Source organism: Macrobrachium rosenbergii, chromosome 52 (genome assembly GCF_040412425.1).
Source record: "Macrobrachium rosenbergii isolate ZJJX-2024 chromosome 52, ASM4041242v1, whole genome shotgun sequence".
Lineage (NCBI taxonomy): Eukaryota > Metazoa > Arthropoda > Malacostraca > Decapoda > Palaemonidae > Macrobrachium > Macrobrachium rosenbergii.
Genome location: NC_089792.1, coordinates 24,109,488 through 24,133,857, shown reverse-complemented (window position 1 = coordinate 24,133,857; position 24,370 = coordinate 24,109,488). Strand labels below are relative to the sequence as shown.

Below are 24,370 nucleotides of genomic sequence, written 5' to 3'. Positions count from 1 at the left end.
AGAATACCTTGAGACAGTTATGCCAACTCTCTTTGGACAAAAGTGGCGTGAGAAGAACTGCTAGGGTGAAAAATGCCGAAGATCCTTAAGAACTATGGATCGCGAGAGTGCTGTCAAGACAGAGGTGATTGGTGCAGTGTGAGTACGGGATTTCGACGCACTGCTGATGAGCCTTCTGCATACGTGCATGAAGCCGTTACTGTTGTTAAACTTCCATACAGAGGTGTTCATCCACGTTTCCGAAGCTAAAATAAGAGTAGTGCGGTTATGACTGTTGTATATTTCTTTTGGATTGGTTAAAATTCTCTCTCTGCCTACACACACACACACACTGTATATATACTATATATATATATATATATATATATATTATATATATACATACATATATATATATATATATATATATATATATATAATATATATATATATATATATATATATATATATATATATATATATATATATATATATATATATATATATATATATATATATATATATATATATATATATATATATATATATATATATATATATATATATATATAGGTGTCAATGTAAGTTTTATATCACTGAAGTTGGCTTATGTTTTTAGTTCTAAGTCTTTGTTACCAATAAAGTAGTGCGTAAAACGCAATGTTGATGTGAATTGGGAAAGTTGAGCGTCTCTCAGAAGCCTGTTGCTGATACTTTGAGCAGCCGTTCATATCAGTAACTTCTAAAACCTAGAACTTACTTTCTCTTCGTTTCTTTGCTTTTGAAGAGGTCATTGACATTTTTCTGGCTTTTAAGTCTCATAGAAGGTAAAGAACGACATTTGAGTTGGTCTTCCATTCCGTCACGATAAGATGGGTTACATGACATTGTTACAAATATAAAGTTGGATGTTTTAAACATATGAACCATATCGTTAAGAAACAGAGTATTTTTCTCATGGAAAAGGTTTTGTTATGAGAATCTTCGTTTTCATTAAAAAGAAATAAATGTTTTTCCTTTGAGTTTACTCAAATTTTTAAAAAGAATGATCGAACAAATGCTGGTGAAATATACAGCGACGGCAACAAAGGAAAATAAAACTTTGTACTCTCTGGTGGCGGTCCTTAAGAGGTTAATAAGGGATGCCTTTTGTTCCCAAAAATGCCTGCCTGCTTTCACGCTTGCAGTGCTTGCTCCGGTTCCAACATTTCAGCAGTAAAGGAGGCTGCTTTTCGGTAAATTTTATTGCTTCTCTGTTAGTCTTACGTTTTCTCGGAGTTAGATCTGAATTAATTTCATTCTTCGTTTTTTGTTCTCTCGACCCTGCTTTTTCCCTTTTTTTCTTTCCCCATTATTTCCCTTTCCTTTCTCCTTAATTATTTCCTTCCCCTCTTTTCCTAGCTTCCTCTTCTCCTCTCGTTTTTCTTTTCCTTCTGCCCCTTTTTCTTTTTTCCATCTCCCAGTTACTCTTTTTCTGTCACACTTGTTTATCTTTCCTCTCGTTTTCCTCTTATTATCTCTTCTTCCTCCCTTTTCTATTTTCATGCTTCCTCACTTTTTCTTTATTCCTCCCCCTTTGTTTTCTTATTTTACTTTCCCTTATTTTTGTCCTCTTTCTCTTTTCGTGCCTCCCTGTTTACTTGAGGAGCCGTTGTCCTTCCATCGGCCTTTACACGAAAAATGCCATTTTCATTCCTGGTGTTCCCCCTCTCTCGCTCCCCATCCATAACCTTAATCGATCGAGAAATAATGTTTCTTAATAGGAGGTGATTTAATGGCCCAATATCACAGAACATTTTCCCTCGCATGATAGACACTGGCTCCATCACCTCACACGACCCCCGACTGCGTCAGTTAATATTCGACTTAACCGGCCGTTTAAGGAGGTTCACGGTCGTCTTGGCACCAAACCGTTGCGAGTGCGTATGGATACACACACACACACACAAACACACACACACACATGTTCACGTTAATAAGCACTGCGCCGTATTTAATTGAAGTTTATACATTAACAAACATAATTATATAACGTGAGACACGCATTCAAAATCACCTTGTCATTCTCACGCCCATTTTATCGGTGTTACAAAACACACGTCATGAAACATATGCGTACAAACTCATTCGGTTATTGTTAAGCATACTGGTATGCATGTTACAAGTTTCTTAAAACTAGGCCCGAATGCACTCAGATTTTATTAAGAAAGTCACACGCTTATATCCAGTGAAACATGTATACAAACTCGTTGTTATTTTTACTCGCTCAATATGGAAGTTACACGTGTTCATAAAATCATAGTCTTGCACAGAATTTAAAGGTATTTCTTCTTGCAGTGTGTGCAAGTTTGAATGTAATTTTACATTAATTTATATATATATATATATTATATATGTATATATGTGTTATATATATATATAAACTTTTGCTATCCGTGTATATCCCGGGATTATATATGTAATCAACGGATAGGTTTGCTTAAAAAGCAAATGGGTGTTACAGACTAAATATATAAAACAAAGCCACTACAACACCTTCTAAAAACATAACAAACATCTCATAACTAACCCAGCCATTCTCGCTGCTGGGAAGAAAGGGCGTGTCGTGATGTGTGCTACCGGGGTGATGTGGCAGGGCAGCCGATCGAGACTACGGTCTATACATATCAAAAGTCCTATAAACATCGTGCAAACAAAAATGGGAAAAAGCCTTAAAGGAAGAAGAAGAAGATATATAAACTGGCAAACAATGGCTAAAGCTAAAGAAGCAAATACGAAAGTTGATGAGAATTGAGAAAAGTAGAGCTTCGAAATACACTTTCCACTTAGGTAATAAATTTGTTGCAAGTTCCATTAGTTGGATGTGGGATGATATTAAACACAAAGGTGATGACCTATTGTTGATGGAGCTTGTATGAGAGAGAGAGAGAGAGAGAATCATTAAGGTCATTAATTTGGTCTCACTAATTTATATTTTGTCCCAAGTTTCGCCAGGGAAGTCTTGTAATTACGGATATCCTACCGGGGTGCCGCTTTGAGGTAAAGTGCACATTGTTGTTTTATACACATATTAATGGTTGGCAGAAGAAGTTTATTGGTGGGAGTTGACGTTGACGTGTTATGCTGAATGATGCTTAGTTGTTGTTAATATCTTTGCCTGGAAAGTAAACTAATTTCAGGTTATAGCGTAGTGTCTTATTCTGGAAGCTCATTCGTTAAATGATAGAAGTGATATTAACCATTTTCGGGATCACGTTGACGCACATTATTATCATTACTGCTGTTATCCTTATCTCTAGTTGTTTATAAAAGCATTCCATGTGTATTTGTCTGACATTCATGCGCATAAAGTAACATTGAGGATTAGATACATTATGTAAGCTACATTATGAATATTTATTTATCCCGTATGTTTACTTTTAACGATATTTTGTCATCCATTTTAAGTAATGTACCTATATTACCTATGCAAGAAAGAGGGATTAAGAAGATATTTGAATATTGATTACGTTGGTCAGTATGCCATTACTTAGCAAATGTTCAAGATTTAGCAAAAACTAACATGGAGACAGTGAGATCCATATGGAAGGAGGTAGATGGGGCATTTCTCAGCTAAGAGGAAATTGTCCTTCTACTTAAAAGAGATTGAAATCACCAGGTCGCAAAGGGGAGGAAAGTCGATTTTATAAGAATAACCGGAGGGAAAGATAGCGCCCACAGAAGAGAAAAAAGTTACCAACTGGCAATGGATGAAAAATAGGTAAAATCTGAATAACTAAAGAGAAAGACATTCCGCATTAAAAATATAAACTCGCACAGAGATTTTAAATAAATGTGAAATATCAAATTGTGAGAAGAAACTATCACTATAATCTGCTGAAGAGGGAAAACAGGAAATATCCCTAAAAAATTGTATGCTTCAGGGTAAAGAACTCACATCAGACCAACATTTTTGTATCCAGAAATGGCAACTAAAATCGAAGGTTCAGATAAATAAAGAAGACTTTTAAAGAAAGAGAGGAGAAAGCACTTCAAGAGGAAAAGTAAGAGAAACAGCACTTCAAAGCAAGAGAAAGAGAAAGAACCCTTCAAGAACTCGACTAAAAAAGGGAAAGGTTCCTTCAAGAGCAAGAGCTGGACCAAGAAAGAGAATGTACTTCGAAGGAAAGCACGATAAAGAGAAAGAGAAATTCTCAGAGCAAGAACAAGAAAAAGAGATGCCCCTTCAAGAGTAAGAGTGAGAAAGAGAGATAGGAAGAGTGAGAGAGAGAAAGAGACCTCTCAGAACAAGAAAAAGAGAGAGCCCTTCAAGAGTAAGAGTGAGAAAGATAAAGAGGAAGAGTGAGAAAGAGAAAGAGACCTTCTCAGAACAAGAAAAAGAGATAGCCCTTCAAGAGTGAGAGTGAGAAAGAGAAAGAGGAAGAGTGAGAAAGAGAAAGAAACCTATTCAGAGCAAGAATAAGAAAAAGAGAGCCCTTCAAGAGTAAGAGTGAGAAAGAGGAAGAGTGAGAAAGAGACCTTCTCAGAGCAAGAACAAGAAAAAGAGAGCCCTTCAAGAGTAAGAGTGAGAAAGAGAAAGAGTAGGAGTGAGAAAGAGAAAAAGGAAGAGCGAGAAAGAGAAAGAGACCTTCTCAGAGCAAGAACAAGAAAAAGAGAGCCCTTCAAGAGAAAGAGTGAGAAAGAGAAAGTAACCTTCTCAGAGCACGAACAAGACAAAGAGAGCCCTTCTAGAGTAAGAGTGAGAAAGAGAAAGAGGAAGAGTGAGAAAGAGAAAGAGACCTTCTCAGAGCAAGAACAAGAAAAAGAGAGCCCTTCAAGAGTAAGTGAGAGAGAGTCCTTCAAGAGGAAGAGAGAAAGAGAAAGAGGAAGAGTGAGAAAGAGAAAGAGGAAGAGTGAGAAAGACCTTCTCAGAGCAAGAACAAGAAAAAGAGAGCCCTTCAAGAGTGAGAGTGAAGAGAGTCCTTCAAGAGGAAGAGAAAGAGAAAGAGTCCTTCAAAGAGAAAGAGGAAGAGTGAGAAAGAGAAAGAGACCTTCTCAGAGCAAGAACAAGAAAAAGAGAGCCCTTCAAGAGTGAGAGTGAGAGAGAGTCCTTCAAGAGGAAGAGTGAGAAAGAGAAAGAGGAAGAGTGAGAAAGAGAAAGAGGAAGAGTGAGAAAGAGAAAGACCTTCTCAGAGCAAGAACAAGAAAAGAGAGCCCTTCAAGAGTGAGAGGAGAGAGAGTCCTTCAAGAGGAAGAGTGAGAAAGAGAAAGAGTAAGAGAGAAAGAGAAAGAGGAAGAGTGAGAAAGAGAAAGAGACCTTCTCAGAGCAAGAACAAGAAAAAGAGAGCCCTTCAAGAGTGAGAGTGAGAGAGAGTCCTTCAAGAGGAAGAGTGAGAAAGAGAAAGAGGAAGAGTGAGAAAGAGAAAGAGACCTTCTCAGAGCAAGAACAAGAAAAAGAGAGCCCTTCAAGAGTGAGAGTGAGAGAGAGTCCTTCAAGAGGAAGAGTGAGAAAGAGAAAGCGGAAGAGTGAGAAGAGAAAGAGGAAGAGTGAGAAAGAGAAAGAAGAAGAGAGAAAGAGACCTTCTCAAAGCAAGAACAAGAAAAAGAGAGCCCTTCAAGAGTAAGAGTGAGAAAGAGAAAGTCCTTCAAGAGGAAGAGTGAGAAAAAGGAAGTCCTTCAAGAGCAAGATTAAGAGCGAGAAAGGGAAAGAGCAAGAATAGGAATGTGTAAGAGCGATTAAGAGAAAGTCATCCAAGAGCAATAGCAAGAGAGAAAGAAAGGAGCTCTTCTAGAGCAAGAGTGAGAGCGAGAAATGAGAAAGAGCCTTTCAGGAGCAAGAATAAGAGAGAGAGAGAGAGAGAGAGAGAGAGAGAGAGAGAGAGAGAGAGAGAGAGAGAGAGAACGAGTCCTTCAGAAGCAAGAGTGAGAAAGAAAGAGAGTTCTTCAAGGGCAAAAGTAAGAGCGAGAAAGAGAAAGAGTCTTGCAAGAGTAAGAGCAAGTGGGAGCGAGATTAAGAGCGATAAAGAAAGAGAACTCTTTACGAGCAAGATTAAGAGCGATAAAGAGAAAGAAACTTTCAGGAGCAAAAGTAAGAACGATAAAGAGAGAGTCCTTCATGAGCAATAGCGAGAAAGAGCCCTTCAAAAGCAAGAGTAAGATCGAGAAAGAGAAAGTCTTTCAAGAGAAGTATAAGAGCGAGAAAGAGAGAGAGAGCGAGCTGGAGAACGATTCCTCCAAAAGTAAGAGTGTGAATGCCAAAGAACCCTTCAAGAGCAAGATTAAACGCCATAAAGAGAAAGAGCCCTTTAAAAGCATGATTAAAAGTTGTAAAGAGAAAGAGTCTTTTAAGAGCAAAATTACGAGCAATAAAGAGAGAGAGCCCTACAAAAGTAAGAGCAAGAAGAGAAGAAGTGCTTCTCGAGAATGGTCGAGAAAGCGAAAAGTGCTTGAAGAGAAAGATTTAGAAAAGAAACAAATATTTGAAGGGCAAAAGTGAAAAAGTGGAAGTGACTTTCTTTCAAGAGCAAAGCTTGAAAGAAAAAGTCCTACTAGAGCAGAATGAGAAGGAGAAAACATACTTCAAGAGAAAGATAGAAAAGCACTCAGGATCAGATGCGAGAGAGAGAGAAAGTCCATTTCAAGCACAAGAGAAAGAAAGAGAGTATTTCAGGAGGAAGAGTCCTGAAAGTGGAAGAGCTCTTAAGAGCAAAGAGGTGAAAGAGCTTTCAAAAGCGAGAGTGAGAAAGCGAAAAAGCACTACAAGAGAAAGAGCGATAAAAAAGAAAGACGACTGAATATGAAGAGCGAGACAAGGAGTCCTTCGAGAGCAAGAGCTAGAAAGAGAAAGAGCGCTTCAAGAGCAAGAAAGACCAAGAGTATTTCAAGATAGCAGGAGGACCTGGAAAGGCTGGAAGTAGAGAAAGTATGAGAAGGCTTGAAGGATCCAGTCACTAATCATGAGTAACAGTCAAACTAAAATTTCGCTGGAAAATAATTTTGGAAAAAATGAATGAGATTCTGCTCTTGAGGATGAGACACTGACTGCTGGGGATGCTGCCTGTTAAGCTTAGGATCCTCAAGCCATGTGCGGCAGTATAAGTATATTTCCATAAGATTTAATAATCATTTTCAATCCACCCAAGTTATGTACCACATTAATTTGTTAACTTCGAGGTTTAAAATTCCTAGTTAAGGAGAAGGAGGTACAGCATGATATTACTTCGGCTCACTCGGGAATGAAACCCGTCAGCCCTCGTCGGTAAGGTGACTGTCCTAGCCACTAGATTTCTGGGAACATAATTTATGTGAATGGTAGTATACTTATTTGTAAGCTTACACATTCACGGAATTATTGAAATAAAAATAGTATTTACCCTTTTCTGAAGAGTATTATTCTTTTCAAGTATTTATTCTTTCGAAGTGACATTCACTGTCTCAGTATAAATTATTATGTGTTGTACACTCGATCAAAATTTAATGATGATTGAGATATCTTTGATTTAATTTTGCATGACGAAGGGTTCCTTTACTTTTACAGTGGTGCAAAATACATTGGAACCGGTCTTTGCTTCTCAAGTGAATTTTAAACCAGGAGGATGGACCGAGTTTTCAAATGAAGATTGCGGTCTAATATTTTCACAGATTGTCCGCTGCGAAAATTGAGCCGATGTTTTATGACACGCTATTTATGACTTCGTTGACGGCCCTTGTTTACGACCGTATAGATAATGGTTTGAAACAGTAGAAATTCTGTGAACGACATTGACTTTCTCCTTAATAAAAGAATACTATAGGAAAGAGGAAGTGATTTAAAGTAAAAGTTTTGTCAGATCAAAATTGTTTTTGCCTTGTATCATTCACTTTTTTAAAAATTAGTAATGCGTTTTTATTCATTTCATTTTTCCAATTTCTCCAAACATAATGGCCAAAAATTGATGAAAATTTACTTCAGTAATTACTAATATAGTGACGATAAGTGGAAAGTTGGATAATAAATTTTTTCAGCAGCAGTGCTTCGGTGGAATTAATTACTAGGAACCTTGGCATAATCCCCCTTTGATTGTCAGACGAGCAGGAATTAGGATAAGATAGGTGGACCGTTGGAATTTTTTGTAGGGGTGGGGAAGAGGTTTGCATTCCAAACCTCCGAAAGGGGCTGACGTGTCCGTGAGTCAGGCTAATGTGCCCAAGATTTGTGGGGTCGATGTCTGTGTGCGTATTTGCATGTACGGTCGAGAATCTTTAAAGGCATCGTTCTGGAATGAAAGTCTGATCAATACTACTGTACAGAGTGTACCTGTGAAGGAATAATTGTATTTTGTTCACTTTTCTTACTAGTAGGGAGATATATGTATGAGACGTTTACATAAGGCTATTCCCAATTTTTCCAAAAAATATTACTTTACGTCAGTCGGTTAATCAGCTAATAATGCTGAATATTTTTAGTTCTGCACTTTTCATAATTGTTCTTTATATCGTAATGATATATCATAGGAAATGCAACAGAATTAATGACGCTGGTTTCAGCTTCCTCCCATTTGACAGTATCGCAAACATCACTGATTAACATTAGCCTTTTTGTTATTAATTTAGTCATTCAAAGCCCATTGGAAAAGAGATCACCTAATTAAGGCTTCCAAATTCACTGCGCTCCCTTTTGATGTGACGAACTTCCATTGAAATAGACGCATTGCTGTGTATTACTGATTGTAAACCAAAAACATTTATGAATAATAATGTCTGTTTGACTGGTTTCGACTGCCCTTTTGTTGTTCAGCTCTCCAATTATGTTCAGAGTATAACATGGTGCGTGAGGGCATTTCTCCCTCAACATACATATTTAAACACACACACTCACACACACACACACACACACACACACACATATATATATATATATATATATATATATATATATATATATATATATATATATATATGAGTATCTTTAGCAGTGGCTAATTCCTATAAAGAGGTTCGGCACTTTATGAACACATTCGTTTAAGTAATATACTTCATTTTATGTTATTAATTTGTTGAAATATCGGTACGTAAAATGTGTAAATGAATATTTAATACATGTCAGAAATACTATAACGTTTTGTTAATTTTTGATATATAAACTGACGAACTTAGTGAATCACCTTTTAAAATAGCCTTGTTTGCTCCTCTCTCTCTCTCTCTCTCTCTCTCTCTCTCTCTCTCTCTCTCTCTCTCTCTCTCTCAATGGTATGGAACAGAGCTAATCAACTCATGTAAATCAAGAGGGTTTCCAAATACCAAATACGTTAGCTTAATTGATTTTGTGATGCTTTCGCACGTTATTAATACTATCGCTGTAAACAAAGGCAATAAAGCCCCCCCTTTTTTTCCTCTGTAATGGAAAATGCCGAGTGGTGTTACTTTTCCAAATTGTGAAACAAATTATATTAGCTGCTTCACGTATTTAGTCTGCCTGTCTGTCTGTCTTGTAATTTAAAAAACATATCATGATTGCTGATCTCATTTCTCTCCCATCTCCATGTATAAACGTACATTTGTGTTGGGTTTATATGAATGTGTTTGAATGCTCACAGGCTAGAGCCTCGGTAACATGACCAGTGATATTCCATTTGGTAAATGGGATCGTGATTGAGTTTTTGTATTTCTTAACGAGCTGAATATTTTAGATCAAACATTTGATGGCCTTGTAAAGAATCATGTCCAGTAATGAACAGTTACCAGAGCAAGTCATCATTATTCCGCTTTTCTGCTGTATCCATTTATCTGACCGTTGTCCGTGTGTGGGTATATGTACGAACCTTCTTCCCATGAAATAGTAGAAACATCCTTCAGAATTTAGTGTGGTACATTAGATATTTTGCATAATATCCCGCTACACCACTGTAACGTATTTCCAATGACAAATGTGATTAATACACATAAACATGTATATATATATACATATATATATATATATATATATATATATATATATATATATATATATATATATATATATATATACATATATATATATATGTGTGTATATATATATATATATATATATATATATATATATATATATATATATAAATATATAAAAGTGATAATAATCATATATATATATATATTATATTGTTTTAAGTCGTTTTATAGATAGATGGGTTAATTTTGCAAGTGGCTCTTAAATGAGTACTTTATGCGATTATTGAAGTATCTTGGCCCCATGACATCTAGGACAACGATCACATTACACGCTCTACTGTATTAGTAATTTTTATGTGAATAAAACTAATATCACCCTAGTTTCAACTGTGCAAACAAATGTTTCTATTTTATAAGTAAAAATTTCGCTTATGAATATGTATTTCAAGTGCTAAATAAGCCTATTGCACAATAGACTGGTAATTTAGTAGCAATTAAATACTGATTATTTATTTCGGTAGATTCGAAACCTTGCCATCTCTGAGAATAGCAGAAAAAAATGACCTTACCAAAACACTTTTTTTGTTTCTGCAAAGTAACGTCTGTTTAAATGACAGATCTCCCACTTTCTATAATATTAGAAATACCGTGTCATTTTATTTATGACAGACAATTAAGCCTTTCAAGGTGCAGTCAAGTAAAACGAACAAATTATGTGATCACTCATAGCCTTTTGCTCTTTAAGCTTCTGCCACAAAGTGGCATCTTTTGCAAACCGATTCACTGTTATGCGTAATAAATAAGTAGGCAGCGTATCAGGCAACTAAATGAGAATAATGGATTTTATGTTCACTGAGTAGCTGCGAATACTGGAGATAAAGGATGAAGAAATTGTTGTCAAAGAAAAAGAGGCGAAATACAAGAACGAGGAAGACCAAAGTAAGATAGTAAATTTAACTGATGTTGCGCTGTCAGCAGATACAGTGTTTAGATAAGAAGCTTGACATAAATTTTTCAGCATGGATGGAAAGAGCTTTGAGCAAGGGTGTCACTAGCAGATTATGTTAAACCCTGGCGAAGGTCGTAGAGATTTAAAAAGAAATGACATAAGATTTTCCAGAGTGCTAGAACTTCCTTCTTAGTAAGTTATTGAACAGTTATACAGTTGTTGAATATGAAGTTACTGAACAGAGCAGTAAAAATACTAATAAATATTGTAGTTATTAAGAATTTTTATATATACAGTTTTGCGTCTGCTTTATTTCATACATCGTCTATAAGAACTGTATCTTCTAACATATACATAAAAAAATTGACACGATGTATCACAGATATGTGCTTAAAAACAGGTCCTCTAAAGATGGTCTCTAGCTTTGTCTTTATAGAAGATGATCAACTGTAGTCGTCCATTTCTTGGATATTCATAGCAAAGTCTCAAAATGAAGGCTCTTTCTTTGCACTAATACTTCTTGTGCCAGAAAAGACAAAACTAGTCTCTTTCGTAATCAGTTTTAATGACCTTTTGTCTTTGTAGCTTTCATTGTTTTTTTTTTTATTTCATAAAAGTATTTTGATATGTTCCTCACCAACAACACGTGCTTTGAAATCTTTATGTAACAACTACAAATGTATACAACAATTCTGTGAGTAATATTTTATGACGTGTACTATCTCGACGGACCAGTTATTTTCTTGAGCTCTTTATGTAATATTAATATATTTATTTCTTTTATTTGAAATTTAATAGTCTTTTAAAAAGGAGTTAGTTTTATTCCCAACACTCAGTTGCATCATATGTCACAAAGAGACCTAGTAGAGCGTTTCCGAGCAGAGATCCCTTGACAAAGGCCGCGAATTCAAGCCACAAAAGGAAATTTGATCCCTCTCGTAAGTCTATGATGACGCCATAGCACTGCATATGGTTTTGAAACTTTCAAAGCATCGCTCGACCTTTTGATGTGCCATGATTCTCCGGAGCTCCTTTGCGTCTGCTGCAAGTGATACTGGTTTTAGTTTTCTTTATTCTTTAAATTTGTTGTCGGCGATGTTTGCAGAGTACTAAATGAGTTCAGATTTTGTACTGTGGGAGCACAGATTTCGTCAAGCGTAGTTTCTCAGATGGTAAAATGTAATTCACACTGTCTCATTTTCTGTACATTATTGCAAACAGAATATCATGATTTTTTTTACTTATTGTGATAATCATTTCAGGCTTCGAACTTATAATTTCCTTCCAGATAAATGCTAGTAAATGGCAGATGAAATTACACCGGAAATCAAAACTTGGTTAATTGAGGCTGCTGTATTTTTTGGCTTGAGACATCCCCCGCAATTTAAAGTGCAGCAGATTTATGCCTTGTTTTCCATCCTCATCACATTCGTCATTTCGATTTGTATATTTCTCGACAGTTGATTTACGTTATTGATGAAAACTGAATGACCAGATAACGTTATTTTAACTATAACCTAACGTTATTTTAACTATAACTTTTTTTTTTTTTTTTTTTTTTTTTTACAGGGAACTCAGGTTATTTGTAATCCTGGGATAATGTCACTGATGATGTAGGGAAATTTTCATTTTATAGTATCTAAAAAGTCTTAGCTTATCAGTTTTCACAAATGTCAGATTTATAATTTTCTGGAAATAATAATTCAAACGACATTAATCACAGGGTTTCAGTTGCAGTGTGATACAAGAGTGGTTTACTTGTTGCCCATGATAATATTTATCTATTTTCTTTCACGTTACGCTTACATCACCGATAATGTCAAGACTAGGCTCTTGCAAGCTTCCGTGGGTTTCATGTTCCTGTTTTCCTTTTATTGCTTCTTTCCTTCACAATCAGCATAGACTAGTTAGGACAGAGCGGACTGGGCAATCCGTTAATCCATTTTCGATGGGTTGCCGCTCCTGGTGAGGAAAGTCACGTTCGACAAATGGGTTTTATGCCCACGGAGACGATCGATGCGAGGCCGTTAAAAGGATTGGTTCCTTATTATGATGATGTTATTATACTTAGTGATTGGCTTCCACTGTGTTTTAGGATTGGAAAGACTTTGTTTCCGTTCTTTCTTAATCTCTTTCGCCCTCTCTCTTTTTTCATCTCTCTTGACAAAGCTACTCAACCTGAAAGCTTCTTTGGATGCCGACGAGCAGTTGGTGAAGGGAGATCGTTTATGCTAATGGATATTGCTATTTAGTAGCAGTTTTCCTTCCAGTAAATGCTATGTTGTTATATATTACGGAACTATATTAGCATTTTGATTGTCTTGTTCCTACTTAAGTACGAAGTGAGTTAATTGGAAGCTCTGTTTTCTTTACTTTTGTCAAGTTCACCTTGCAAATATATACTTGCAGTTTCCTGTGATCAACATTAATTTTGGTTGATTGATTCATCATCACGTTTCAACAAATATCAAAAAACTGTTTCAGCGCTTTTCTCACGTTTTAACTGAATATTATTAATTGATATTAACAGATCTTAATTAAGATTAACAGAAATGTTGAATTATATCTTGAATTTTTCGTTTAATATTTCTTTTGTGTTAAAAATGCAAGCTGCAAGTTGTACATCTGCTATACTGAGTTAAGGCAGTAAATGAACTTAATCTTAGTACAACTGATTTGTTTCAGAAGTATAATCGCTGAGTGACGTTTCACCCATCTAATAGATAGATAGATAGATAGATAGATAGATAGATAGATAGATAGATAGATCCAGGTTTTACCACAAAGAATCTGTATCTCCCTGGTCACCGTTTTAAAGTTACAGGCTGTCAGTGGTTCATGTCTAGCTGGAAAGGTAAAAAGTCGCCATGTTTATCCTCGCTGAGCGATGCGTCATGATGTAAAAGGCAGGTTGTTCATAGGTTTTCATCGTACAACAATGAAATTTATACATCAAAACACATGTCATGCATTCAGTAACCTGCAAAAGCTTTAAATCCTTTCAGACTGCTGAATGAAGACTGAATCCAGTGATTAATGGGTTACATTTCATTGGCTTTTAGAATTTCCACGAGGTACTCATCAGCCTCTGTGATTCCCTCGTCTAGTGATTCTTTTAGGTGCTCAACTGATTCCTGCACTAAGTTCTGTCAACCAGCAAAGTTAACATTTCCTAGCTTGTTTTTATCTTGTCCAAAAGCTACTTGTTAAGATACTTTACTAGCTTCCTCATTGCCTTCTATTAGATTCAACTGACAGCAATACATTCTTCAACCTCTGTCCTCCTTATTAAGAACTTCACATAAATTACCTTGAAAGTGTTTAAAAAAATTGCTTTAGTTTTACTTTTAATGCACCTCTTGTATATACTGTGATTGTATATATTACATGAAAACATTTTAAATAAAATGACTTTCGTTTTACTTTTAACGGACCTTTTAAGTACGTAATTGGGTAGCTGCAAGTTATGAGGTCTTGTTGTTAAGTTCAACAAAAGTGTAATAAATTATGCGTAACCAGTGTTAGTACGGTGGAAGCTTTGCCACCTGTTCTATGCTCATAAGCTGTCAGTCACATAAAGTGCATTATTTGTTTTGTCATGCACGAAGTTCATGATCATCCTTGAGACTACTTGGAACAAACAGTCCTACTCTGTAGGCGTCCAGAACTCTCAGTTCAGTTCCGCATCTTGTACACTCAAGTATGTGGTACTACCTGTACCACTTAAACTCTTTTATTTGTATTTGGTGTTTGTGGAAAAGGCATTTCGATGTCGTTTTATGGTTTTTAAGAAGCATATTCCACCCTTGACTATATACATTACTTCCCAATACTAAAAAATAAAGATAGAACACATATATTTAGCTAAGGGTCTTTGGTTAAAGTATGCTATATCTATAGAAAAATAAATTAGTATAATTTGGCATAAAAATGTATAGTTCAAAACGTTTCGAGAAAATACGGATCTGCTCTTGAAAATTCTGTGGATTTTACTTTTGACTTTTGAACGCAACGTTGCGAATAAGGAATCGGTAACCTATGTAATTCGTAATTTTCCTGCATATATAATATACGTGCAAGTGTTTAAATAAACCAGTCATTGTATCAGCAGTCGAGCTTTCTTGCTAGCCGCATGACTGTGGTTGATCAGTCTTAATTATATATATCATCCACTTCTGTCCGTGGTAAAATATTATTGGAGGTTGAGGAAAAAACGGAGTCGCTAATATTTGTTTAGCTCCCGAGATTTTTATCGTTTGGCTTCGAATTTTATCAAAGGCTCTGTCCGGGGATTATTAAATCTGGAGAGTTTTGTTTCAGTACTTACTTAAGGTATTGAAGGTTTCCAGTTGCCGTGGTCAGTGAGTTAATGATGGCTTATTCCATTGTTTTTCTGTACTTTACATTACTTCCTTTACAGAAAAGCAGAAAAGGTATAATAATATCAGCGGACTCCTTTTTGATCGTTGACTTTATTGCATATGTGGATGGGGAAATCAATTGATGCACAAAGGTATCCACCGAAAAAATGTGTAAATGGACGAGAGAAAGCAAAGTGGAGTTCAAAAGCGATATTATTTTTGGGTTGGTCAAAAGAAAAAGGAAAAGAAAATGAGAAAAAGAGAGCAAGCGGCCAGATGAGAGGCAACATTGAGGACGTCAGAGAAGCAAGTCAGATTGACGGAAGAGGACATTGCAAAACATTAAGTGGATTAAATAAAAGCCCCATTTGAGTCTGCCAAAAATACATGTGTACACAGAAAAGAAAAGATGGCGGAATTTCGAAGGAGGTTTTTCTGTTTTCGGATCCGTAACGTTGCTGTTTTAATGGTATTATTGTTTCTTATTTTTCGTTCTTATTTGACGTGCGACTTTTTGCCGAGGTTATTGAACCTTTGCATTTTATTTTAATGATAAGTGAGGAGGATTGGCGGAAGGTGGGCTTCATTTGAAGTAGGAAGTTTCGATGTGGTGAAGAGACATTAAACTAAATAAGGACAAAAAAGGGAAAATGAAAAGTCGCAAAGAAATGCCATTTTCATTGTTTGTGACTGATTTGAGAAAATAACTGAGAGAGAGAGAGAGAGAGAGAGAGAGAGAGAGAGAGAGAGAGAGAGAGAGAGAGAGAGAGGAAACAGGTGATTCCGGCCATAAGTTGTCGACTCAGCTTTAAGACTTCACGCACATGCACATACGCGCTCACGCACGTACACTCACACACACATACACACGCACACACACAATCACACACACACACACAAGTATACGGTGGAGAGGGAGGTCTATTTCCAGTCGCCATGTTGGGTGTGTCTGACCCCTTTTACTTACCCCCGGTGAGGGAGGGTGGGGTGGATGGGGGTGGTGGTGACTGGGGGCGCTCTATTTGCTTTTTTTCTTGTTTGCTTGATTTCTTTCTTGCTTGATATCTCTCTTGCTTGCTCTTGTCAGGCAGCATACAAAAGTCTGTGGCGTATGCCGGCGTTTCGTTTTAGTCCTCCGTGGAGCTTCTGCCGACAGTTTCATCAGCGATGTGGTCTCATTTTCGGAAGCGCTCCCACCTCCCGCATTGTACGTTGAATTTTTACATTACATATATTTATATATATGTTGTGTGTGTGTTCGTATCTATGTGTGTATGCATGTTTGTACATACATATATATTTCTGTATACACATGTATATGTGTGTATTGTTAATTAACTGAACAGTGTTCTGCATATTAAACAAGCATGCATACAGACGCTCGCGCACGCACACTTCATTATATATTATTTATATGTGTGTATATATATATGTATACATTATATATATATATATATATATGTTTATATATATATATATATATATATATATATATATATATATATATATATATATATATATATATATATATATATATATATATAGTCTGTAGTTGAAAGGTGGAAGGGTTGTTTTTCAGATGGAAGTTGCAAGAGAAAAAGGTCCTGAACGCCCAAGAAGTGCTTGCAAGTTAGCAGATCACCAGAAGCATAATCCATAACCCATGCATGGTGTCATCCACTTTTCGGCAGTTCAAGCGTGAATGTAACAGTGATCGTCATATTTTCTTCTGTTGTGAACCACCCCAGTTAGAATCAGTCCGAGAAAGACTTCTAGTTAATAGAGGTGAAGGAAAGGTAACATTAAGAGCAATGCACTGATGAAGAAAGTCATGACTTAGGTTCCTCGTAGATAGGTGACTGGAGAGTCACACTAAGCTGGAGAAGGGTGTACTGTAGGGTTAGCATCCACACCCCAAAATACTGGGCGAGAATCAGAAGACTCTCCCAATAGATATTTGCTGCAGTTGCCCCCATTCCCTTTTCCACCTTGGATGATGCGACCTCCCCCAGTCAGTTGGCTGTGAGTTACTGCATTCGATGCTTAGTGAAAAGAAGCACGATGGGGTTTGACGGGTTGGCCTAAGTCCTCTGATTCACCTAGGATTTGAATCATAGCCCTCTAGCAAGTGTGACCAGTATCACGACATCTGTATATTCTAGCGTGTGTTTGTGTGTGGATGTTTTCTGTGTGAAGATGTAAGATGCCATATAAATGAAGACGAACAGGATTTCATTTAGGCGATTTCGTTCATGGAAGCGGTAAGAAAAGTAATGGTCCAAACAGATTAGATAAGGATTGGCATTTGCTAGATACGGCCTAAAAAGCCAGGATTCTAATGTCAAGTGTTACTGATCGAAGAAGTTCAGTTTTTCTTCAGGCCAGTTCTTGTAATGAAACCCACATAAAACACATCCACGGTCTTTACAAGGAATACCTAATAGCCTACAGCTTTAATATCGTCTGTTTTTCGTGACTACCAGTCGATGATATTTGGATGATTCAGTGCAAAAGGATCATCTTGCTCTAGCTATTCAGGTATATTTTGATACCAATCGCATGTGGAATTTTGATTTTTCTGTTAGGGAAGTCCTTTTGACATTAAATCGACTGTACTCAATTTTAGTTTACGCTTTTAACAATTTTCAAATACATGGTCATCCTGTGTAATCGAAAATACTACCAGTTTTTAATGATACGTGATGATAACTAAAAACAAAGGAAAGATGCGTTTTCTTTGCACAGTCGACTTACACACTTTACCATCTAACTGTTAAAAACGGCCAGGAAATTATGTTACAATTGAGTGCGGGTCTTACCTTCAAACCTTTTCGCAGTTATTGATATCGCATAATTTCCAGAAAACTTGATATTGTTCGCAACGATTTTTGTATTTGCAGAGGATATATTATTCTTGCTATATTATTTTGAATTGACTTTGTGTTTGTTTTATCATTTTTAGTGTTTTGTTTCCCAGTCTGGATATCAGCAGCATTGAGGTATCTTCAAATTCTAGGCAAAGGTACTCCAAACAGCGGCGTCCTTTATCCTGAACTATAATTGAGGCCTTCTTTTAGAATATCTTGCTTGCAATTTTTTGGTACAGTATTAATGTTTTGTGATAAATGAAATGGAATGGTTGAAACCGAATTATAAAGGGATATTGCCAACTTTATTTTTCAGGATTGATCAGGCGAAGTATGGTATATATTGAAAAGTATTCCACGAATAAATTTTCAAGATCAGGGAAATTTTGGAAACTCACTTCTCAATTAGGAGTGGGGAAACTTAATGTAATCCAGCTGACAATGAGCTGGCTAACAGTTTTATTAAATACGATAGAGAATTATTGAATCCTTGGGATGAATTCTCTCTCTCTCTCTCTCTCTCAGTATTGAAGAACCAAGGTAACATTACCCAGGAAGGAGAATTAATTGCTGCAAAGGTGAGAGGGCTGTGCCTCCCAGAGTGGGGAGAACAAAGCCATTGCGTTTAGTTTGGCAGAGAATTGTAGGTCACGACAGAAGTTTGTCGTAAAGTGGTTATTATGCAAACATTATGAAAATGTTAGCTGGGAAGGAACAATGAGTCTTTAGCCCATAGGGATAAGAGGGAGGGAGAGAGAGAGAGAGGCAAGTGAATCGAGTCTCAGTAATGACTTAATGAAATGTTTTAGGAAAGGAAAAGGGTAAGCGAGGTGTGGGTGAAAAAATCTGGAAACAAATAGATGATGAATGGGCAGTAGGTTTGAAGAACAAATAGTAAATATGAAGTGACGGAACACTGTGGATTGGAGCTCGGGGATGCCTTTCCTGTTAAGAATAAGGGCCTTTAATCATTACTAGATCATGATATAAAAAATCACTGAACTAGAATTTATCTTGAAGCCATGAACCATCTCCTTATAAAGAAATATGCATCCATATAATATTTTTATCCACAACAGAGACAGTTTACTAATAATAAACTCCATGTCGTGCAACTCTTACGCTACAGACGGTATAGTATAACTTTCCTGGGGTCGTGACTTGTATTCTCGACCTTCTCTAACATTACCGTTATTTTTGACTGTAAGTTTTAAGGTCTTATTTTCTGCAGTGACGACCTTTTCTTCCTCTGTTCTAATACTTCCAAAATCTAAATCAGATCTCATAGCATTCCTTTCCTGAACAACCAGTTTGAGTGGCATTTGTATCTATATCACGCAAGGACTCCAAATCGTCAAAAATGAAGCCTCTGAATACCTAGAATTGTTAACTCATTGAAATTATAAACTATCTTGCTCAGAGTAGATAAAAATAAGATTATTTTTGGCTGCCCTTAAAACGGAAGATTGAGCGTGATTTAAAGACTGAGAAATTATTTTCTTGAATTTTACTTTTTTTTTCTCCATGAAAGGTATAGCACAGAGTAATGGATGCATTTGTTGAAAATTTGAAGAATGAACTATAATTTTGATGAATTTCTGTTCCACAGTAAATTTGTTTTTGTAATCGTATAAATTCTTTGTATATCAACATTGTATCAGATGATTCAGATTGTGATTGAGTGATCATCATCTCGAAACAAAGATGGAGCGAGGCCTGAGGTTAACGAGATACTGGAACGTTCATATTTATAATGGTCTGTGAAACTATGAGACCAAGTAACAAAACCTGTGTGTAGAACCACACTTGTCAGGGCATGCATGTGCATTAAAAATGCTGATTGAAGGGGATTCCGTTGAAGGCACAGACTGGAGGGGAGAGATACCTTAGGGTAGAGAGGAGCATGGGATGGACAGGATTAATTAGAGGCCAGCCCTGATTATCAGCAGAAAGGCCAAAATTTGATCATATTTGCATGCTGGTAATAGGTTACTGAATCGTCAGGGAGACTTCTTATGTTCATCACTAAATGCATACAAGATTATGGAGTAAAATGCTTATTCCACCGTCAGATATATCCATAACTTTCTCATCCTTTGCTTAAGAAAATTTCTTCAATGTTTAAAGCTCTATTTATTGACTGGATACCCCAGGGCTGATGTATTTTTGCTTCGTGATTATTGGACATGTTTTCAGTCTCCAGAGAATTATACCTTTTTCAACCGTCCTGTCATATTTACAATTGTTAAAGTTTCAGAAGAAACCTGTCCAACGGACAGAAGTGGAAAGGAAATGAGCAAAAATTCTTGAGACAATTTTCTTCTTTGATATTTTGTTTTCCGCCAAAAGGCTTGTGTTATACTGTAGGATCAATTTGTTCTTTGTCTGTATGTTAGCAGGGTAACAGAAAAAGTGGTGTGGACTTATAAAATTTTACCAAACGTGGGCTTGTGATTTCAGTAAGTTATATACTGTATATTTTTTGAAGGATAGGAATATAATTTTTTGGCAGTAGTGATCTTTCTACGAAAGATGTATTGATCAGCCTTGGCGGAGGTTGTATCCTCTGAGCGCCTTTGTTTTCTTTGTTGTAAAATTCGTGTTCCAGTTAACCATTGCTCGGTGAGAGCTGTGGGATGATTGTCCAGCCATCGGCCTAAAGGAACTCTTAAGCGAATTCCCACTTTATTTGCTCCACTTTTTGTTTGTTTTCATTTTCCAGCATCAGACGTAATATAAAGAAACAACGGGTGAAGGGACAGGTTATGCTTTTCCTTTTTTTAACTTAGGTAAAAGAATACCCCTTTGGATGTGACTAGAATTAAAAGAAGAGAGAAAAAATCCATTGAATCCCTTTTAATTAATCAACTCCCTGAGGGACTGGTCTTGCCATTGTTTGTCTCGATGCCGAGGTTGGCTTCTCCATGGCCATTTGTGTCTTCCTTTTGCTTGATGTGTGTCTGCTGCTGATGTTGATCAGATTGGCTTACTTATATTATATATATATATATATATATATATATATATATATATATATATATATATATATATATATATATATATATATATTATCTGTGTGTGTTTGTTTGTATACATATATCTGTATATTATAGATAATATATACATACATATATATATATATATATATATATATATATATATATATATATATATATATATATATATATATATATATATATATATATATATATATATATATATATATATATATATATATATATATATATATATATGTGTGTGTGTGTGTGTGTGTGTGTGTGTGTGTGTGTGTGTGTACTTTTTTTCCTTTAGAGGGGCTCGGTTCCTGAGGTGTTTAACCTTCCTGTTCTCACCAATTTTCTTTTGGATGAAGTTGCTATCCCATGCCTTCCTCCCCTTATCCACCTTCATAACGACTCACGTCACTCGAGTAGTTACCATGTACCGAAATCACTTCCTAAGTCAACAGAGGCACAGTCTTCTTTTTTTTTTTCAGGCCATAGGAGTAGGTCATTTCTCCTCCATGGAGATAGATTTTGGGTCTCGTTAGTTATGCATGGTTGATTACCACAGGACCTCTGGAACCAAATAGTGTTGCATGTAATATTTGAGCAAGAAATTCCTTTAATCTGGATTTTGCTTTTCACGGGAATCATTTTTCAACTAAAATGTCGTGTATTCCTGATTAATGGATTCTCCATGACGTTGCTTCGGTAGAAGTAACAAACACTGCTACTTTTGCTTTAGAAACTCGTATTGTCATTGCATGTGTCAGAATTGCCTCTGCGCCTACCACTGATAGTGAAAACTAAAGTAGCTGTCCCAGCACAGTAACAATGTAAAGACAATGCAGTAACAATAACAAAACACCACGCCTAGTAATATCAGATATGTGACATCTCAGTAGTATGAAATGATTTTCCAATACGACAGCTGATAAAACGTTCTTCCAGCGCGTCTTGGAGAGAGGAAATGCGGTCATTCGAGATGGAGAAGAAACTAAGTTTTTTCTTTCTGTTTCGATATCATCTTGGAAAATGGCCAGATGAATCACAGTTGAGAAGAGCATGGAATACATTGACCAATTTGCTGGAAGTTGAAAATACTCTATGCTTTACATGGAACCTCCGTGCGTGAGATCAGTGGGCTGGAAGGAACCCGTAAATGAAATAGAAATCTAGGAAAAGATGTAGTTTCGACTAAAAGAGATGTATCTACGTAAGCAACTCGTTCAGTTTTTGTATGCATGATAAATTATGGGCCGAAACAAATTAAATGCCATGACTTTTTTTTGTTTAATATTTAGATTTTTTAGAACGTCGTTTATCTTACTGTATTCACTGTGTGTTTACGTTGCTGTCCCTGTCTCTGTGAAGCGTTCCTGTTTTCTATTTATTTTTGCATATCACGGTTTGTTTGCTTAAAATGTTGACAGGAATTTTATTAGGCGTAATGTAAAGGTAAATATCAAGGACCAGGGAAACAAAGGCTTTAGATGCGGACTCAAAAGGGGTTGTGTAGTTGCCTTCCATGAAGCATAATATCTTTAATTTATATTCTGAAATGAAAAAGGTATTCGTTTTCAGAAACTGAAAAGAGAGCATTCAGACCTTTTAAAAGCTTTGACTGCAACTCACAGAGAGAGAGAGAGAGAGAGAGAGAGAGAGAGAGAGAGAGAGAGAGAGAGAGAGAATCCACGGAAGAGGGATTTTTTTTGTATCTTAGTAGGAAACATTATGATGAATGACTTGGTGCGAGAGGGATTATCCGGGTGAGGGACGAAAGTGTTCGTGTGCAGTGGTATTGCACCACAATTTCTGACGTCTTACCGAACAAAGCTCCCTGATATTCATCACATGATAACCGTAAATGGAGAGGTGTTGGGTCGAGGGGGGGGGTGGGGGACGACCAAGGAGAATATGTAAGATGCCGTGGAAGGAGGAGGCTGCGATTGGAGGGTCGAATGAAGGATGGATGGAGATAAGGACGAGTGAGGGAAGGATAGGAGATAAGTGACAGGGGAATATAGAGCAGGAAGTGTTTCGTTGGCCAAGAAGATGTCTTAGGAAGACAGGGGGAAAGAAAGAGATAAAGTACGGTAATTAGGGTAAGAAGGGACGGTAAACGTTTTCCTCTTTATATGGGAAAAAACGGGCAGCATAAGGACGAGCAAGATAGGATAAATATAAAAAAGCATTGAGAAACGACAATTTTTCGAGCATCAAAATTGCGAAAGTGGAGGGAGACCCGGATTAGTTCCGAGTATAGTTTGTGGGAGCCAGAAACCTGGTAATGAGACGATAACAAAGTCAAACAGAAAGAATCGAAGGGCGGGGGGCTGGGTGGGGGTTCAGAAGGCCATGTCGAAAATTTAGAAATGAAGAAAGTTGAAAAATGGAAACTTTGGGAACGGTTTGTGAGCTGAATAGAAAGCTGGAACTTGGGAGGGAGGTAAAAGAAGGATCTGTTTTGAGAGGGGATATTATGTTTAAGAGGATTCGGTTTCTAGGGTTTTGTTGGTCTTTTCTCCTGCTGGAAGCGGTTGAGAAGGAAGCCGAATTCACATTTTTTAGGGGGATGGTTTTGTGTTGCGCTGGTGGCTGGCATTTTTCATGTTGGTTTGTATAACAGCTGATTTTATGGACACTTTAAATTTTCCGCTTTCGCCGGTCGTTAAACGGAAGATTGATATTGGTGAAATTTTTCTTGAGCTGATTCTAGAAGAACCTCCCATGTTTATAGTTTGTATTTATTATTTTTTATTTCCTTATTTATTTTTCGTTTTTGTTTTTAGAAGCTAATTTCGGAAAAAAACAGGAATTTTGTGCTTCCACCTGCCGTGCAGGTGAGAAGCACATATGGTTGCTATTTTATCTTGAAGGATGTGAATTTAAAGAAATCCGAATTTTGCTCTTGAGTCTGCCGTTATGGGATAGATGTATAGGGAAAGTTTCCACTGAAATTTTTACGCTGCCTAGGTATGTGATTTGATATCTCAAGGCAAGAGTGGAGCAGTTAATTGTGTTCTTCATATGTGTCTTGTTTTCCTGTCGATATGAATATGTAATACGATGTGTAGTAGCTAAAATAAATAGATATAATTGCGTTATCTTTGCTTAAACACCAGGTAAAACAAATTCAGTAAAAAAACCAAGATCAATATTTATAAATGTAAATTACAGTATACAAGAAAATAATTCAGATACTGTCCTGTCCGGTTTGACGGTTCATATTTGTATCGTCTAGTAATGTTACAAGAAGCATCACCAGTTGGTAAAGAGTGATTGGAATGGATGAGAATACGAAAAATGAAAAATCTTACACGATGG

General features: G+C 36.5%; 2 protein-coding genes across 2 annotated transcripts in view; both read left to right on the top strand.

Moving 5' to 3' along the window:
* Positions 1–24,370, top strand: part of LOC136833754 (voltage-dependent calcium channel type A subunit alpha-1-like) — a 1,031,224-nt gene that overhangs the window by 139,191 nt on the left and 867,663 nt on the right.
* Positions 4,131–5,053, top strand: LOC136833941 (RNA-binding protein 25-like). Its single transcript, XM_067096222.1, has 2 exons — positions 4,131–4,210; positions 4,462–5,053. The coding sequence occupies exons 1-2, from the start codon at positions 4,131–4,133 to the stop codon at positions 5,051–5,053; spliced, it is 672 nt and encodes a 223-aa protein (XP_066952323.1).

What these genes read in the sequence shown, in the direction of transcription:
- LOC136833941 (XM_067096222.1), top strand. Translation starts at nt 4,131, where the DNA reads ATGTACTTCGAAGGAAAGCACGATAAAGAGAAAGAGAAATTCTCAGAG. An exon ending in AAAGAGATGCCCCTTCAAGA is followed by an intron (nt 4,211 to 4,461) that starts GTAAGAGTGAGA and finishes GAGCCCTTCAAG; the next exon opens with AGTAAGAGTGAGAAAGAGGA.